This window comes from Oryctolagus cuniculus, chromosome 11 (genome assembly GCF_964237555.1).
Source record: "Oryctolagus cuniculus chromosome 11, mOryCun1.1, whole genome shotgun sequence".
Classification (NCBI taxonomy): domain Eukaryota; kingdom Metazoa; phylum Chordata; class Mammalia; order Lagomorpha; family Leporidae; genus Oryctolagus; species Oryctolagus cuniculus.
Genome location: NC_091442.1, coordinates 25,916,286 through 25,934,734, shown reverse-complemented (window position 1 = coordinate 25,934,734; position 18,449 = coordinate 25,916,286). Strand labels below are relative to the sequence as shown.

Below are 18,449 nucleotides of genomic sequence, written 5' to 3'. Positions count from 1 at the left end.
CGTTGTTCTCCACCAATGGTCATTTTTACATTAGGATATCATGTCTTGTAACCATGCACAGTGATGCATTTCCTAGGATTCTTTCTGTTTGCTTTACTTATTTAAGTTATTCATTATTTCTTTTGGGCTTAAGGGCCAATGTGCTTTACAATTAGGCAAGAAACAGAAAAGAACGTGAGAATTACAAGATTAAATAGAGAAACACATAAGTTGTTGAGATTTTGTCTAAACAGTGGGCTTGCAACTGAGACCTCTTTTGGTACAGGTGACTGGGCCTACTGGAAGGCTCTAAGGACAACTTACTCAAGAGGCTAGCCTCTTTGCAAAATCCAAACTACCATTTGTTGATTGAAAGAGAAAACAATATAATCCCTACTCCAGATACACTCATAACATCAGACTCAACTTCTTTGATTATTCTGTAATACTTGATACCTGCCTGTTGTGTTTGCTCCTGTTACAAGGCTATTTCTTTTACAATTCCCAGGGCAGGCCCATTGAAACATTCTACAGCACAATTCAGTAAATGCAGTGTCTCTGTTCTAATCTGGCTCGATTCAGGGTTGATTATTAGAGTACCCAAAAGCCTTCTCCAGCAAACTTCTTGCTGGTTCTTGTTGTTTTGTTTTTAAGTTCATGCTGTTGGTGAATAATAATAGTCAAGTTTTTTGTTGTTGTTTTGTTAAAAATTTATTTATTTGAAAGTCAGAGTTACACAGAGAAGGAGAGGGCTAGAGAGAGAGAAATCTTCCATTCGCTGGTTCATCCCCAAATGGCTGCAATGAGTGGAGCTGGGCCGATCTGAAGCCAGGAACCAAGAACTTCTTCCGGGTCTCCCACATGGGTGCAGGGACCCAGGAACTTGGGTCATCTTCTACTGCTTTCCTGGGCCATAGCAGAGAGCTGAATCTGAAGTGGAGCAGCCAGGACTTGAACTGGCGCCCATATGGGATACCAGCACTGCAGGTGGCAGCTTTATCCCTTACGCCACAGCACCAACCCCAGTAGTCAAGTTTAAGATTGTACTGTAACAAATTCTTAATTTGTAAAATTCTGCTACAATTGAGTACAGCCCCTTTTACTCTTTGACACCGGAGATGGGTTTTTTTGTTTTGTTTTTAAGATTTATTCATTTGAAAAGCAGAGTAATAGAGAGAGGGAAAGATAGAGAGATCTTCCATCCTCTGGTTCACTTCCCACATGGCTGCAATGGCTAGGCTGGTCCAGGCAGAAGACAGGAGCCAGGAGCTCACATCCCGTGTGGTTGCAGAGGCCCAAGTACTTGGGCAATCTTCCGCTGCTTTCCCAGGCACATTATCAGGGAGCTGGATTGGAAGTGGAGCAGCCAAGACTCAAACCAGTGGCTTAACTCATGTTGCCACAACACCTTCAGTGAAAGCTGAGGAACCCAGCAAAACCCTGAATAAACAGAAATCTGGGCTCCAAAACCCTGTGTACTTTTCCATTATACTGTGTTGTCTTACCCACTCCCCCTTTCTTTAAGTTAGTGACTGGGATCTGCAAGTCTATGCAAACATTTTCTCAGAAAGAAATAAAAGCAACTATAAGCATTGTTTGCTAATATTCTAGTCAGTGGTAACTTTATTTTCCTTACTCTGCAGGTGCACAAAGCAAATCCAATACGCAAGTATCAGGGTGTGGAAGTAAAGTCAAGTGACCAACCTCTGACTGTGCCTGTATCTCCCAAGTTCTCCACTCGATTCCACTGCTAAACTCAGCTGTGACCTGCAGATACTGCTTGGCAGCTGGAGCTGCTTTTAACGTCAAACCAGGAGCCTTCTTCCTTGTCGCTGGGAGTGGAGAGAACCGATTTCTCCAGTCTTTTCAGCTACTCGTGTCAGACAGAATGTACTTGACAACTATGGGCTCAAGTTTTGTTGAGAGTTGTTTTTTTTTTTTTTGAGGCTAATAATGAGACTCAATTCATGTATGCCTTGATTAGACTCCATGTAGTTATTTCCTTTATACCATCAGTTGACCTTTAATATGTGTCTTAACTCTGGCTAGAATTTCAAGTCTCTGTGATAGCACAGTGCAGTCTTATTCCCATTGCCCCCTTCTGCCTTTCTTATATATATATATATATTATTATTATTTTTAAATCAGAAAATAAAGATAGTTAAATCCTGAGATAGGGTTTAAGTCCTGGTTTCAATGAGGAGCAAATGCTACTTCAGATTCTTTCCTCCTCTCTGCACAAATGAGTTTGTAGTTAAGAAGCCCTGTGCTATAAGGGTGAAAACCTCATTAACTGCATCACTGAGGAAGAAGATGGCGTGAACGCATGGGAACCTCACAGCAACCATTTGGCAAGCTTTGGGCAGAGCTGGTTTTAAGGTATCTTCTTCCCTTATCTGTGCTGAGAATTACAGAGAGCAGTGCAGTGTGCATTTTAAAACCTGGCATGTAATAAATACTTTTCGTCTTCTCCTCTCTCATTTTGTTATTTGATACTTTTCAAATCTGTCAAGCCTCTTTGAAGGACATCTCTCACTGGGGAAATGGGTAGTTTGAGAGGTGGGTCCAGAATCTTTTTTTTGTTTTTTTTAAGATGTATTTATTTGAAAGGCAGAGTGACAGAGAGAGAGAGAGAGGAAGAGACAGATCTCCCATCCGCTGATTCACTTCCCAAATGGCCACAACAGCCAGAGCTGGGCCAGGCTAAAGCCACAAGCCAGGAGCTTCTTCCAGGTTTCCTATGTGGGTGCAGGGTCCCAAGCACTTGGGCCATCTTCTGCTATTTTCCCTAGTGCACTAGCAGAGAGCTGGATGAAAAGTAGAGTAGTCCTGACTCAAAGTGGTACCAGCATGGGATGCCAGCCCTACAGGCCATAGCATAACTTGCTGTACCACAATGCCAGCCACTCCAGAAACTTGAAAGCACAGGCTCAGTCCTTAAAAAAAAAAGTTGTAATTTTTTTTCTTATATTAGAATATTCTTCCATATTTTGTTAACTCCCTCCCAGTAACTACCCAGTGTTCTGTTACACCTTTGTATAGACTGTTTCTTAACAAAACGACCTTTATCACATCTGGTATATTCTTCCCTGTAAGACTCAGCTCAAGTAAAATATTTTTTAGAAATTGTTCTTTAAATATCTGACCTCCTCAGGTAAGCACGGTGACTTCCTTCTTTGTGCTTCCCAGATGTTTCTTGTGCCTATCCCTTGTAGAGCAGTTTCAGCATGTCTGAGTTACTTGTACTTTTTATAAACTAATAGAGATGCAAATATTTAAGTTGCTTAAAGATAAGAATTATCATAGTCATCTCTCTGTTTCTTGTGGATAGCACAATATTGGGTTATGTTCATATTAAGTGATATATTTTCTTTTAGACTTTATGTATTGTTTTTGAATATCTGTTCTTACCTGTCATTTACACCTGTGTCGGGGGCTAACAAAGCATCCATATGATGCCCAGGCTAGTCAAAGGTACTGTATGACATCAAGCCTATTTTAAATTCATTTTTTATGCATCCAGTGAGCGTTTATAGATTTCCTATTATGTAGAAGCCATTGTAGATGGAGCAGTAGGTGACAGAGTAAGATACTGTGTCTCACGGTACAATTTGCAGACCCCTGGGCCTCTTGACTGCCCACAACTGGTGCAAAGTACAGTTCCTGTGTTCATTTCCTAAATGCCTGTGGTATATAGTTTCCTAACTTTTTAGTTCATTTAATAAGTTCTTATTTGGAGCTAACTATATATGTCTTGGCACTGTTCTATCCCTGACAATACAGCAATGAGAAAAGGAACATTTGCCTTCATGGAGCTTAGGTTTTAAAAGGGGAGATACACAATAAGCAAGTAACTATTGTGTCAGGTGGGAAATGTTGCTCCAACTGCCAAGCAGTGAATAGAATAGGGTAGGGAAGAGCAGCTTGCGTGTTTTAATTGGGATGGTGAAAAAACTCTCTTGTTCCAGTGAAAGCTAATAGTGGCTTGGGGTAGTGGGGTGGCAGTGGGGTGATGAGAGGCGGTTGGATTCTGAATGATTTTGATGGGGTAACTGGCAAGATTTGCTAACGGATTGAATGTGGGTGGAGAGTGAAAGAAAGTGGAATTCTAGAGGTTGCCAAGGTATCAGCCCTCTCCCTTATACTATGGACATCCTAGTCAATCCTGGTTCTTATTTTTCTTGTGGATTCTCAGGTCAATGGATTGTTTTTTCCCCTGTTTATCTCTACACCACAACACCAGGCTCTTGGTCATGATTTTCTATTGCTAATATTCTGATACTAATTAATATACTCGAAATAGTATTCACTTTTTTTTAAAGGATTTATTTATTTGAAAGGCAGAGTTATGTAGAGGCAGAGAGAGAGAGAGTCGTCTTCCATCCGCTGGTTCACCTTCCAAATGGCCACAACACTGGAGCTGGCCGATCTGAAGCCAGGATCCAGGAGCCCCTTCCGGATCTCACACATGGGTGAAGGGGCCCAAGGACTTGGGCCATCTTCCACTGCCTTCTCAGGCCACAGCAGAGACCTGGATGGGAAGTGGAAAAGCCGGTGGATGCTGGCACTGCAGACAGTGGATTTACCCACTACACCACAGCACTGACCTCACTACTGTTCACTTTTGCATCGATTGTTTTATACTTGCATAAATTTTTGGTTGCTATTTTCTCCCTTTTTGGTTTTCTTTAGAGTTTTGTTTCTAAATTAAAGTGATACACAGACTGCAGTCGATCATTGTAACACAAGATGGGATGTGAGGGGCCAGCACTGTGGCATAATGAGCAAAGCCACCCGAGTCTGCAGTGCCAGGATCCCATATGGGCACCAGTTCCCATCCCAGCTGCTCCTCTTCTAGCTCTCTTCTATGGCCTGGGAAAGCAGTAGAAGATGGCCCAAGTTCTTGGACCCCGGCACCCGCATGGAAGATCAGGAAGAAGCTCCTGGCTCTGGATCTGGCCAGTTACAGCCATCTGGGGAGTGAACCAGCAGATATAAGACCTCTCTCTGTGTCTCTCCCTCTGTTTCTCTCTCTAACTCTGCCTCTCAAATAATAAATAAATCTTTTTTTGAAGAAAATAGGTGAGATGTGATTCAGTAATGTGAGATACAGTGCTTTGGGAGTTTAGGGATTCTTGCTAGCAATGAGGTTTCATGCAGTTTAAAGCCTTTTTTTTTTTTTTTTTTTTTTTTTTAAAGTAAAAATTGCAAAAGAAGCATTGCCTTTTAGAAACAATACAACTCTGGAGCTGGGACTGTTGTGTTGGTTAAGTTGCTGTCTGTAGCGCTGGCATCCAATATAGGCACAGTTTGAGTCCTGGCTCCTCCACTTCTGATCCAGCTCCCTTCTAAGGCACCTGGGAAAGCAGCAGAAGATGGCCCAAGTGCCTGGGTCCCTGCACCCACATGGGAGACCTAATGAAGCTCCTGGCTTCTGAGTTCTTAGGTAGGGCCTATTCTTAGCTGTTGCAGCCATTTGGAGAGAACCAGTAGATGGAAGATCCTCCCTCCCTCTCTCCCTTTCTCTGTGTAGCTCTGCCTTTCAAATAAATATTTTAAAAAGTAAAAGTAGGCTGGCGCCGCAGCTCACTTGGCTTATCCTCTGCCTGTGGCACCGGCACCCCGAGTTCTAGTCCCAGATTGGGGCACCGGATTCTTTCCTGGTTGCTCCTCTTCCAGTCCGGTTCTCTGCTGTGGCCTGGGAGTGCTGTGGAGGATGGCCCAAGTGTTTGGGCCCTGCACCCACATGGGAAACCAGGAGGAAGCACTGGCTCCTGGCTTCGGATCGGCGCAGCGCACTGGCCATAGCAGCCATTTGGGGAGTGAACCAAAGGAAGGAAGACCTTTCTCTCTGTCTCTCTCTCACTGTCTAACTCTGCCTGTCAAAAAAAAAAAAAAAAAAGTAAAAATAAAACTATAAAACAAAAAAAATTAAAATCTCTTTCCTATATTCCTATTCCCCAGAAGTAACTTGTTGCTTACTAGGGTGTTCTAGAATGTTTGTTATGTGCACAGGTATTTACAGAGCATTTCAACCTTTTTTTAGATCGTGAAATTGTGGCATTCTGTACTTTTTCTGAACTTTGTTCTTTAGTTATGCATTCACTGAAAGACATTAAAGGTAAAAATTGTTTTCTTCTAACTGTGTAGTTCCCCTTCCCGGAGATATTGTTCTCAGTATCTTGTGTTCCCTTGCAGAGATGATTTCTGTATCTTGTTCCCCACTTGTTTTTTATACAAATAGCATCACACTGTATTCCCTGTACCTTACTTTTTTCAGTGTGTTAAGTATTTGATGTGATTCAGGTGCTACTTTGGGCATATCTGGGTTTCCTTCTTGGCTGAAACATTTGGTGATATGGAGGCAGACCTCTGCATGATGTCCTGGGCTAATGAGCTGAGGTCCCAAGGACTTGAAGGTGGGCCAGCAGCATTAGGCCTTTAGCCCCTCCTGGCTTATTAGTTGAGCCTTGGGGACTTAGGGCTTGAGCATCTGGTTGAACCTGTGTATCCCAGTAGATAAATCTTGACACTGATTCCTTTTCATTTCCCTTGGAAAAGGCTGTCTCACTGAATCATGTCTGCTTTGGAAGTTCATTGCTGAGAGTAGCAGTTAAAAAAGCTGTTAGACACGTGGCTGGGCTCCTATTTCTGCACAGACAGGCTGAGTTACAGCTTGGTGGTGTGGATCCAGGTAGGAATTGGTCAACATTCTGAATCCTGAGCTGCCATCAGCCTTGCAGCCTGCTGGGATGCTCATTTTAGACAACATATAAAGTTTCCTGGATATGGGACAACCTCAGGCCTATGGAAAGAGCAGGAAGGTTAAAGTGTGTGGTACTTTCAGCAGTGACGAAGGCGTAACCAGGGAACTGACATGTTTGCTTCAATGCCAAGAATTCCAGGACAATTTGTTATCCAGCTAAAGCCAGTATAGTTGCTACAAAAAAGAATCTTGGGAACAAAAACTTAACTTTTTCCTCAATTCCTTTGTCTTCTTGCACGTACCCAGTTTATTTTCTAACTCTATAGTAAAGGTTGCTGATGCTGGAAATGTCTGAATTTTGCTATTCTCTTCTTGTAAGCAAATATTTGTTATTCTCTTTCTTGTAAGAGAATGAGAGGCTGGGCTCAGGCCAAAGCATGGCTCTTATGTGCTAAAGGTATCATCTTCCTAAAAGAGCTTCACAAGTGCTGAGGTTTCACTCAGAGAAACCGTAGTTGGAAGGTTAGGGATATAAGCTTTAAGGAAATACAGATTGAGTATTCATCTGAAATGCTTGGGACCAGAAGAGATTTTGGATTTGGGGATATTTGCATGTTTGGGAAAGGGATACAAGTCTAAATGTGAAATTCATTTGCTTCATATAATTTTACACACTTAGCATATATTTTAAAAGTTTTTTGTTTGACACAGTTTCATGGTATAGAGTTTTCTTATGGTGTCATGTTGGTACTTAGAAATTTCTGAGTTTGGAATATTTTGCATTTTGGGTATTGAGATCAGGCGTGTCCAGCCTGTGCTGGATTTATCAGGAAAGAATGGATATCACCACACCAAGCTTTCCCTTCTCTCTTATCAATTGCCCTTCTCTATTTAAAAAAACAGAAGCACAGTTTTATCAGGCAGAGGGGAGGTCTGCAGAGCCCTCTGTGTGGTTAGTGGACTAGTTTCTCAGAACATTACAGTCATGTGGGTGCTGAGAATTGTGGCCAAATGCTCTTGCCCAGCTTGTTTTGGCACTGGTGGTATTCTTTTAGGAGCAAGGGTGGGAAAATGAGCCTTCAGTGGGTCATGATACGACTCAGTAGTTCTGACTTGTACTATGACAGGCAGTTTGGGGCTGCATTGTTAAGTTTGCTTGGTGGTCTGGAGAGGTGAAAAGTCTCAGTCCTGCACTGACATACCCTACTGTGGCCATGCACACATGTAGATTCACACAGATGATCTGTTTTTTCTTTTATGAAACTTGTATTTTTTTATACCTTGTAAGGCATTTCTGTGTATGTTTTCTGTACTCTGCTTTTTTTTTCCCTTCTTTTTGTAAGATTTATTTGAAAGGCAGAGCTACAGAGAGAGAAAGGGAGAGGGAAGGAGAGAGAATTTTCCATCAGCTGGTTCACTCTCCAAATGGCTGTAACAGCTAAGGCTGGGCCCAACCAAAGCCAGGAGCCAGGAGCTTCATCCGGGTCTCCCATGTGGGTACAGGGGCCCAAGGACTTGAGCCATCTTCCACTGCTTTTCCCAGGTGCATTAGCAGGGGGCTGGATCAGAAGTGGAGCAACCAGGACTCAATTGGTGCCCATGTACTCTGTTTTTTTAACTTATTTTTGCTGTATTACTTTTTTTTTTTTTTTTTAACAGGCAGAGTGGACAGTGAGAGAGAGAGACAGAGAGAAAGGTCTTCTTTTGCCATTGGTTCACCCTCCAAAGGCTGCCGCGGCCGGCGCACCACGCTGATCCGATGGCAGGAGCCAGGTACTTATCCTGGTCTCCCATGGGGTGCAGGGCCCAAGCACTTGGGCCATCCTCCACTGCACTCCGTGGCCACAGCAGAGAGCTAGCCTGGAAGGGCGGGGGGGGGCAACTGGGACAGAATCTGGCGCCCCAACCGGGACCTGAACCTGGTGTGCTGGCTCCACAAGGCGGAGGATTAGCCTAGTGAGCTGCGGCGCCAGCCTAAAATACAGTTTTTAACGGTAGTTTACTATTCCATTGTTGGGTTTTTATTTTTTAAAGAATTTATTTTAGGCCGGCGCCGTGGCTCACTAGGCTAATCCTCCGCCTGTGGCGCTGGCACACCAGGTTCTAGTCCCAGTCAGGGCTCTGGATTCTGTCCCAGTTGCCCCTCTTCCAGTCCAGCTCTCTGCTCTGGCCCGGGGAATACAGTGGAGGATGGCCCAGGTCCTTGGGCCCTGCACCCGCATAGGAGACCAAGTGAGGCTCCTGGCTTTGGATCAGCGCGGTGCGCTGGCCACAGTGGCCATTGGAGGGTGAACCAACGGTAAAGGAAGAGCTTTCTCCCTCTCTCTCACTGTCCACTCTGCCTATCAAAAAAAAAAAAAAAAATTATTTTACTTGAAAGGCAGAGTTACAGAGAGAGGTAGAGAGATCTTCCATCTGCCAGATCACTCCCCAAATGCTCGCAATGGCCAAGGCTGGGCCAGGATGAAGCCAGGACCCAGGAGCTTCATCCAGTTCTCCCACATAAGTACGTAAGTGCAGAGGCCCAAGCACTTGGACCATCTTCTACTGCTTTCCTAGGCCATTAGCAGGGAGCTGGATCAGAGGTAGAGTTGCCTGGGCTCCAACCAGTACCCATATGGGATGCAGGCATTACAGGCGGCAGCTTAACCCATTAATGCCACAACGCCTGTCCCCTACTCCATTGTTTTATGTTTGCTTCTCTTCAGTGCTTATTTTGCAAAGGACTTTTGTCATAGGACAGAATTGTGCATATTTGCTTCCCTTAATTTGTCATGTCTGAATCTAAATCTTAAATGACTGTTTTCTAACCACATATCAGTTAATCTTTGAAATTAAAATATAAGCTCAAAAGTAAATACAATCCCCAAAGCACAATGACATTACATTGACAAATGGAAAGCTCCTTTTGGCTGGTATAATGTAAGTATTATAGGCTCTGCCTCTGAAAAAGTTAGTTGGCACTTAGCAAAGCTTTTCTAAAGATAATTCAAGTTCTGTTAAAGTCTCGAAACCCTATCTTTTCAAATGAATCTATGCAAGGATTTGTTGTCTCTAAGCCTTCAGATCAGATTTGAAAGAAGACTGTCTTGCTTAATTCTAGTTGAGGCTGTGATGGTTCTTGGGCAAAATGGAGTTGGGATTGTAATATGGCTTCTGTCATTGACATGCTGAGTGACTTTTAATAAGGTACCTTTCTAGGCCTGAATTTCCACATCTCTCAAAACTGAGTCAGAATGATGAGTGAGGCTCCTTTAATTTAAGCATTTTCAAAAATTTTCAGGCAATTTGTTTAAGCTATAATAACCCTAATTTCATATTTATATTTTTTCTATGCCAACCACTCAGTCACTACAAGAAGGTACCTCTTGCCAGCAAGCTTTCCTGCCCTTGGATTTCCATGTGGACTTTAAGAAAAATATGTTGGAGATCAGTATGCTTTGTTGTTGAGGATTTTCCAAATGTTGTTCTGGAAGCAGAGATCTAGCCCAGATCACTCCAGGGGACTAATCCCTGAATAATGTTGTCCTCTGACATGCACACATATTTTCTGATGGTTCTCTTGACCTTGGAACTGGCTGATGACTGTACAGAATGTTCGATGAGTTTGTTTGACATACTATAACAAAGAAGTCTCCCCCCTGCTCCCATACCTGACCAAAATGTGTTTTCTTTTCCTGGAAGTGGCCCTTCTATTGGTAGAGACAGTTCAAGGACATCACAGTAAAGCTGATACCTTGCCTTATTCCTTTTCTGTCTCCACTGCTAGTAGGTTTTTAGTATTTATGGCCAAGGAGACCTGGATATTGTTTTTGTGTAATTGGTGCAGGGCTCAGGAGGAACAACAAATTATTTAATTGGGTAAGCCAAAGATCAGGAATCGGGGAGTTGCTGGTGGCTTTGTGAACTTGAGTGTGTCATTTGAATTCTCTGGACCTTGTTCTTTTTCCTCTAGTTCAGTAGAGAATTTGCCTAGCTTTAAAGAGATACAAAGGCACTGTGGACAGCACTCGTGACTGCTGTTCACCCCTGTTGGCTGGTGTGACTCAGGGTGACCATGCTTCAATATTGTCAGGGGGTATTTGTCACCAGAGGTTGCCAGAAGCCCCTGTTTTTCACCCACAACTAACAACGTGGCAGAAGTTCAGCAGATGCTAGGTAACAGGCAGCTGAAAGGAACAAGGAGGTATCTCTGCAGAGGAAGGGAGGCTCATGGGAATTTGTGCAAGTATGAGAGGTGAGGGATGGATTTCAGTTGAGCTTGTAAAAATCTCATTCCCACTATCTAGAGGTTGATGTCTACATTGTAGGTGCACTGAAATTGGGTGACCTTTTTTGGGCTTTCCTTACTATACACATTAGCCTTTTCTTCTCTTTTTGTGGTAGTTTGTACTGCAGAATCTAATGCAAGAAACAAACAGCAGAGCAAGCAGTCAGCTAGGAGTTGGGAGGGACTGTCAGCATTTCCCTCCTTCGCTAAATGACTTAACTTCATGCATCTCCTTCTCTTCAGAACTTCAGCTTACTGTTGACTGAATCTGAATGTTTCTGTTTTCCTCACACATGCCAGAACATTGCTGTTGGCTACCACCTAGAGACCTCGTGAACAAGACTAGGAACTAGCAGGTGGACATCTTGGGCCAGGACTTCCTCTAGGAGCGATGGTCCTCCTGGTGTGGTCTGCACATCATCAGCAGCAACACCTGGAACTTAAAATGCATCCTCTTTGCCCCCACTGCAGGTCTGCTGAGTCAGCACTGTTGGTGTAGGGCCTACAGAGATGACAACACGTGCCCGAAGGCGAGGAGCACTGTGCCAGAGAGGAGCCTCCAAGTCCCGATAGTGGTCTCCCTGTCCAGGTCCTGGTGGCCAGCGAGCCAGCTGCTCTCTCCTGTGCCATCAGCTCCCACACCTACCAGGAATCCACCTGAGGGTGAGAACATGTCCTGTACCTCCATGACTCTGGGAAGTCACCTTGTAGAGTCTGTGTTAGAGAGGACAGCTGCTGAATTTATTGAGCAGGTATTTTATCTCCTCAGCCAAGACTCCACTCGCAGAGTGAAGATGGAGAGAAGCAGCTTTTTCCGTATGTCCTTCCAACAAGTCAGATGACAGATGAGGAGAGACTGAGGTTCGGAGTTGAAGTGAACTTACCCAAAGTCACGCTACTAATATGTGCCAGGATCAGAATTTAGTCCCAAGTCTGTCTGCCCCAGGTACCTTTCCTATCACACCAGTTCGTAACCGTTGAGCAGAGCCTGCTCCAGGGGAGGGGCATTCTCAGGAGCTCCGTTCTCGGCCTCTCGATTGTGAGCTGGAGCACTCGCTGAATGCGTGATCTTGCTGAGGGAACCACCAGCTAAGCTTCCCAGAGGCCGAGAGGCAGGCGCACTGTCCTCACGTTAACCTGCCGTCAGCACAGCAGACCGGTTGGATTCTTCGGTTCCTGCTGGGGATGTGGGAACTGCCAGTCAGTTAGGCCCCAGCCTCAGCAGGTGGTCAAGATGCTTTGCCCAGGCCCACTCCTCACCCTTTATTTGAATGCCCCTCTGTATCCCAGACAGGGCCCTCAGAGTTTGCCACGTATCTCCTGGTTCTTAGGGTAATCCTGTAATAGCAAATGGACCTGGGGTTCTATAAATAGCATAATGGCAGACCGGGAAGCTGTTCTGTGCAACAGCACAGGACACATTCCGCACTTGAGCTATTTCCTGGGATCGTGTGATGGGAGTGACTTCTAGTGCAGATAAACTCAAATTACTCCTAACTCCTGGGTCTCTGCCCTGCACTCAATCTTGCTTCTATTCTTTGATGTGTCTGTGTGTCTTCTACCCCTGCTGCCTCTGCTTTCATGCAGTGGTGCTCCCAAGTCTGCTCCTGGGACATTTCCTGTTCTTGGAACAGCTGCACCAGCCTGGGGTACCCTCTTGCTACTTGATCCTATAGAGAGGTATCCAGTGACTGTGGGCAATTTTCAGATGACCTTGTTCCTCTGACGTCATTAGGTTGCTATTTTTGGCTTTGCTGTTTATGCTGCAGACATTGGGCTGGGATCTGGGAGAAGGAGGAGGGAAGGAGGGGCTGGTCTTAGTTCCCATTGTTTTATGGCCTGCTTAAAGTAGGAGCATTTATTCTTTTTTGTTTGTTTGTTTGTTTATTTATTTATTTGAAAGGCAGAGTTAGAGAGATCTTCCATCTGCTGATTCACTCCCCAAATGGTGCAATGACTGAGGGTGGGCCAGGCCAAAGCTAGGAAATTCTTCTGGGTCTCCCACATGGGTGCAGGGGCCCAATCACTTGGGCCATCTTCCGCTGCTTTCCTGGGCTGTTAGCAGGGACTCGAACTGGTACCCATATGGGATGCCAATGCTGCAGGCAGGGGCTGGAACCTGCTGAGCCACAGCACTGACCCTAGAGCATTTTTTTTTTTTTTAAAGATTTATTTATTCGAAAGTCAAGAGTTAGACAGAGAGAGGAGTGAACCATCTGATGATTCACTCCTCAGTCGGCCACAACGCTGGGGCTGCGCCAATCTGAAGCCAGGAGCTTCCTCCAGGTCTCCCACATGGGTGCAGGGGCCCAAGGACTTGGGCCATCTTCTACTGCTTTCCCAGGCCATAGCAGAGAGCTGGATCAGAAGTGGAGCAGCCGGGTCTCGAACCGGTGCCCACATGGGATACCAGCACTTCAGACCAGGGCATTAACCCGCTGCGCCATAGTGCTGGCCCCAGAGCGTTTATTCTTAAACATTATAGAGCACATAGTGAATTCTGGGCATTGGGGAAACCAAGTTTATAACATTGTTTAATTATTTTTCATTCACTCATAAATTTAATTTTTGTAGATATTATTTTGGAATGGTATAGTAATTAAGCATGAGGGCTCTGGACTCAAAAAATTAACCCTCCATTTACTGCCCTGAAACCTTGGATGAGGTGGTCCTCTGTGGCTTGATTTCCTCTTAGAAATGAGAGTGATTGTGATACTGTCTTCATAAGGGTGCAGTGAAGATGACAGGAGTTGATACCTGTGCTTGGCACATGGTGCATGCACAGTCAATGTTAGCAGCTAATACTGCTTAACCACAGTAACACTGCTTCCTGTAATAGCTACCTGAGAAAGCTGAATGTGCCACAGTCCCTGTCTATTCTGAGCTGGAATCCGGAATCCCAGAGTCTGAGATGTGGGATGGTAGGCACAGTCAACATAAGCCAGAAGGAACATCTGTGTGCACAGCTTTGTCCCTACATGTGGGTGGCGTTCAGGAAAACTAGATGAAGTTCCGTCCTGGGAAAGCCTCAGACAGTGACTTTCAACCCTGACCGCATCTTAGAATCTTCTAGGAAGATTTAAAAAATAGCGGTATTCTGGGCCTCATCCCGATGCTCTGATTTAATTGGGCTGAGCTCAGCTTCAGGGCCTGTACAGGCTCTCCGGTCTTTCCAGTGTGCATCCGGATTGAGCAGTGGGACTCCAGCCCATAGGGATATGTATCTTTGAAACTCTCTACCGTCTTGCAAAAGGGTGACTCTTACTAAGAGAGTGCCTTAAAGCTGGTCCTTTTTCAAGGCTTGAGATGTTTTCCAGTTAGCTGGACCCGCTGACCAGGCAGTTCTTGAACTTGGGCGTGCATGAATCACCCGAAATGCTGGTCATAGAGATAGATTCCTGTGGCCTCGTTCCAAAGAGGCTTCATTCCAGTCCCTCTGGGGGCTCAAGCACTGAGAAAGCAAGCATCCCTGATGCACAGTCCCCAAGTCTGCTCGCGAAGTCCCGCACTAGTTCCTGTCTCGTCACCTCACCATTTTCTGTCTTGAATGTGTGCACATTGCTAAATGTTTGAATTATCAGTCTGATAGTTATAAATGGTCATTCAAAAAAGGAAAATCCAGACAGTAAGAGTCATCTTCGTTGTGTCACCTGTCAGTATGCCCATTTGCAACCTTCCAAGTAACAAAAAGGATACTACCCTAGGGATTTTTTAAAGTAATTTTTTTATACCAAAAATGCAATATGGAGAGATGCTATAGCTTTCCCCAGCTTCATCTCTGTGACTCCAAAGTAACCAGTTTGGTCTTTGTCACAAAGTAGAGCACGTAGTAACTAATCTTAGCAATAACATTACAATTCTGGGATGGAACAGTGTATCAGCTGGGCTTCCAGAGAAATCTCTGTTCAGTTTGCCCCTCAGATTACCCACAGATCTCTGCTTACCAGCCTTGGTGGGAAGAGCTCTTCCAGAGACCTACCAGGCTCTGCCAAGGCCCGGGGTCTAGGGTGCAGGGTGGGAGAGGGCAAGAGAAAGCAACTGGCTGGTGACAGCCCGAGTGCTCCTCCCACCAGAGGAAATTTGTGAGGGGAGTTGGCTACTCTTTGGAGTCGGAAAGGTTGCTCAACTCCTTGGATTTTCCATCACAGAGCAGGGAAAGGGTCAGGCAGGGAAAGTCTCCTCTCAGCAGGTCCTTTTAAAGCCTCTTGGCTTGACTGGTTTCCTCTCTGGAGCCAGGGAAGTAGGGCTCGGGTGGCGTTAACCCCTCCACTCCCAACAGATGGATGAGCCTCGGAGCTTACACTCTTGGAAGGCAGAGCCTCCCAGGGCATGGGGCCTAAGGAGCCGTGAACTCTGGCTGGAGAAACCTTCTCTCTGGCCTTGTTAAATCCAACAGACATAATTGCATCCTGCTGACCTTAATTCCACTGGCAAGTTTAATTGGCTCTGGCACTGCCCCACTGCCCGCCCTGCACCCTGGAGAGGCTGTCTGCACAGCTGGTGCAGGCGGGAAAGCCCCCGCTCAAGGGTGGGCAGGGGCTCTGGCAGCCCCTAGCTGGGTGGAGGAGGTTTCCCTGTGCCTCCAGGAGAGCCCTGAGAAGCAGCTTGGGAACTCCCAGGGAGCAGCTGCTTGCAGCAGGCAATCCCAGGGCTCCGGAACCAGGCCAGCCTCCTATCCGGCATAAGGCACAGTGGGGACACTGGCAGGAACAACTGAGCCCTCTACCTACTATGTCCACAGCATTATACTCCCCCCGACCACCACTGCAGGTATTAAGCCCAGTGCCCTACACACTTGTGCTGGCTGAATACTCCTAGCAACCCTGGGAAGGAGGCAATGGGGCAGAGTGGTTATGAGGTGAGCCTTGGGTTAGTTAAATGGTTCCAGTCCCAACTCTGACTTTGCCTATAACTCAGTCTTCCTGTCACATCTATGAAATGGGGATGGAATAGCTGACATTTTTAGAGCACTTAGTCTGCACCCACACATTGTCCTAAATACTTCCTATTCCTCCCAGTGTGAGGCAGGTGCTTGTCTTACAGATGAAGAAACAGGTGAAAGCGTCTGTCCGTTCTCACAGTTGGGTGCCTGCAAGCTTCCCTGGTGGAGCCCTAACCCTCACAGAGCAGGGCTGTTGGAGGGACTGTGAAGGACACTCAGCGAGTTGCGCACCCCAGGCCCGTTTTCGTAGGAATACAATTAAGTAAGTTGCTGGGAATCAGTAACAACAGTAGCACACACACACACACACACACAAAAGCCTCTTAAGTTGTCCTGCCTGGAGTTTGGTCTCTCTCAGAGGTGGCTCTGGATGGAATCTGGGTGGTCTGAAGCTGCTCACCATCTGTGACTTCGGGGATAGGACACCCTCTGTGAGCATCAGTTCCCACATCTGTACACGGGTCTAACACTTGGCCCCTAGAGTGCCATGTGGGGATCCAGGGAGCTGAATGAATCAAGCCCTTAGCCTGGCCAGGCCTGGCCCTTAGTGGGCACTCACTCAGTAAGTGATTGGTATTCATTATCACAGTGAGACAAAGGGGATGCAAGGACCACTGCGGGGAAGTAATCCCACAAACACACGACAGCTTTGCCGGTCTATGCTGGGCTCACATGAGCACTGGACAGCTCCGCCCCTGGGGGGCTCCCAAGCAGTGGGATCAGCCTGGAACTCAGCCTGGGGGTGGAGGCAGGGTCCAACATTTGAAGCTAAACTAAACATCCTGTGGGGACAAGCGAACAGTGCACTAGGAGGCCCTAATAATACGTGTGGGTGGGCAACATTTCGACCTTTAGAACACTACAAGATCCACAAGGAGTACCCAGCAGGGAGAAGGGGGGAGCCACAGGCTGGGGAGTTTTAGGAAGAGCGGAGACTTTAGGCTTTGAGGACGGATGCTCCTGGCTCAATTCCTCTCTTGTTGAGTGGTTTTGGACAAGCTACCCATTCCTTTAATTTTCCTCATCCAGAAAATAGGATGACTGCTCATCGCAGAGCTGCTACTGAGCTGATGCCTAAAGACAAGGTAGATACAGCCAGTAGGCACCTGGGAGTGGGAGCTCCCTTCACTTAGGAGAGCCTGGGTTCAGGTTGCACTTCAGCTCCTTAGAAGCCATATGGCTTTTAGTGAGTTCCTTAACCTCTCTGTGCCTCAGTTTCCCCATCTTGGATACCTACCTCACTGGTAGGATTATTACCTGAGTGATTCTACGTAAGAGCACGAAGGACAAGCTCTGGCACATGGTGACAGCTAGATAGGCAGTAGTTAACTATTTTTGCTTCCTGGAAGAGGCTGTCACCTGGAGAAATGAAGGAGAGGAGGGCCAGGCCCAGAGAAGAGGGTCCCACAGTGTACAGAGACTCAAGGCTGGGGAAGGGGCTCCAGCTCTGGTTTTGCCAGCTTGTGGCAGGAACTCTTGACATTTGTTCATTTTAGAAAAGCACATTCATTTTTAATAGCAATCCATTCATGCAGCTCATGGCTCAGACGCAGAAATAAAAGCACACAAGTGGTGCCTCCCTCTCCTGCTCCCCGCTTTCCTGTTTATCCTGTCAAGTCATCATATATGATGCCCTCGTTTTGCACAAATGAGAGCACACTCTGCCTGCTAGTCTGCACATCTCTCCCGCCCCTGGAGGTCACTTCATACCCACTCACTCATTCACTCCCCCTCCTTTCTCTCATCTACTGTGGGTTGCTGTGCTCATTGATAGCTGCAGGAGCTGAGGTGTGGGGCGAGTACAGCGATGGCTGGTTTGCAGGCAGGACCTGAACCCAGATGCGCAGTCTCCACAACTCCAGGCTCTCCAGGGCCTCCTCAAAGAAAGGCCCTGGGCCAGGGAAGGCCCTTTGGAACACAGCTCTCAGGTCCCACCTCGGCCTGAAACCCTGCCCTCACCCCCCACTGCCCACCCCCCATCCCGGGCTGTGTGCCCCGCCAGTGCTGCATGGCCACCAGGTGACCTCAGAGTGGGGCCGCAGAACACTGACATCCTCCCTGGCCCCTCGGAAAGTCTCTCCAGAAGCACAAGAGAAAGATTTTTTCAACGGAAAAAGCTTTCAGGCCCATGGACATGTTGAACAGGTGCTCCTGAGACAATTTCTTACCCAAAGATGATCCAAGGAGATCCGGATGCCAGGGGCACAGAGCTGGGCCCTGGGGTTGGGGTGATAAGCCCTAGGCCTGCGCAGCTCTGGGGAGCCCCAGGAGATGTGGCATGCAGATAGGCAGAGCCAGGGCCCAGCCTGGGCATGGTCTTGCCCTTTGGCCCTGCCTGAGAGCCCCTCTTCTTCCAGGGCACCCCTCTGATCCTGTCCAAGTCGGGGACACCGGGCAAGGCCTAGGGGAAGGGCTGCTCCTCCAGGGCCCCTTGTGCCCCCTCCCTTTCTCTTCTTGCTTGTTCCAACACTGTTCTCCCCCTGGTCAGGCCGTGGGAAGAATGCCGTGTCCTCTGAACAGGGGCCAAGAGTGACAGGTGGTGGCAGCCCGAA

The 18,449-nt window shown here is 46.6% G+C and overlaps 1 protein-coding gene and 1 long non-coding RNA gene across 5 annotated transcripts in view; one reads left to right on the top strand and one right to left on the bottom strand.

Moving 5' to 3' along the window:
* Positions 1-2,449, top strand: part of TPX2 (TPX2 microtubule nucleation factor) — a 54,145-nt gene extending 51,696 nt beyond the window's left edge. For all 4 annotated transcript variants that reach the window (XM_070051967.1, XM_008256161.4, XM_008256162.4 and 1 more), the window contains exon 17: positions 1,623-2,449. In XM_070051967.1, the coding sequence (XP_069908068.1) occupies positions 1,623-1,733 (111 nt within the window). In that variant the 3' untranslated portion in view covers positions 1,734-2,449. The remainder of the gene's footprint in view (positions 1-1,622) is intronic.
* A 1,835-nt stretch (positions 2,450-4,284) lies between these two features.
* LOC138844317 (uncharacterized) lies at positions 4,285-18,440 on the bottom strand. The gene is made up of 2 exons (XR_011379951.1): positions 18,066-18,440; positions 4,285-4,510 (listed from the first exon to the last, which is right to left on the bottom strand). It is a non-coding gene; the product is annotated as an uncharacterized lncRNA (long non-coding RNA).
* Between the last annotated feature and the right edge of the window lie 9 nt (positions 18,441-18,449).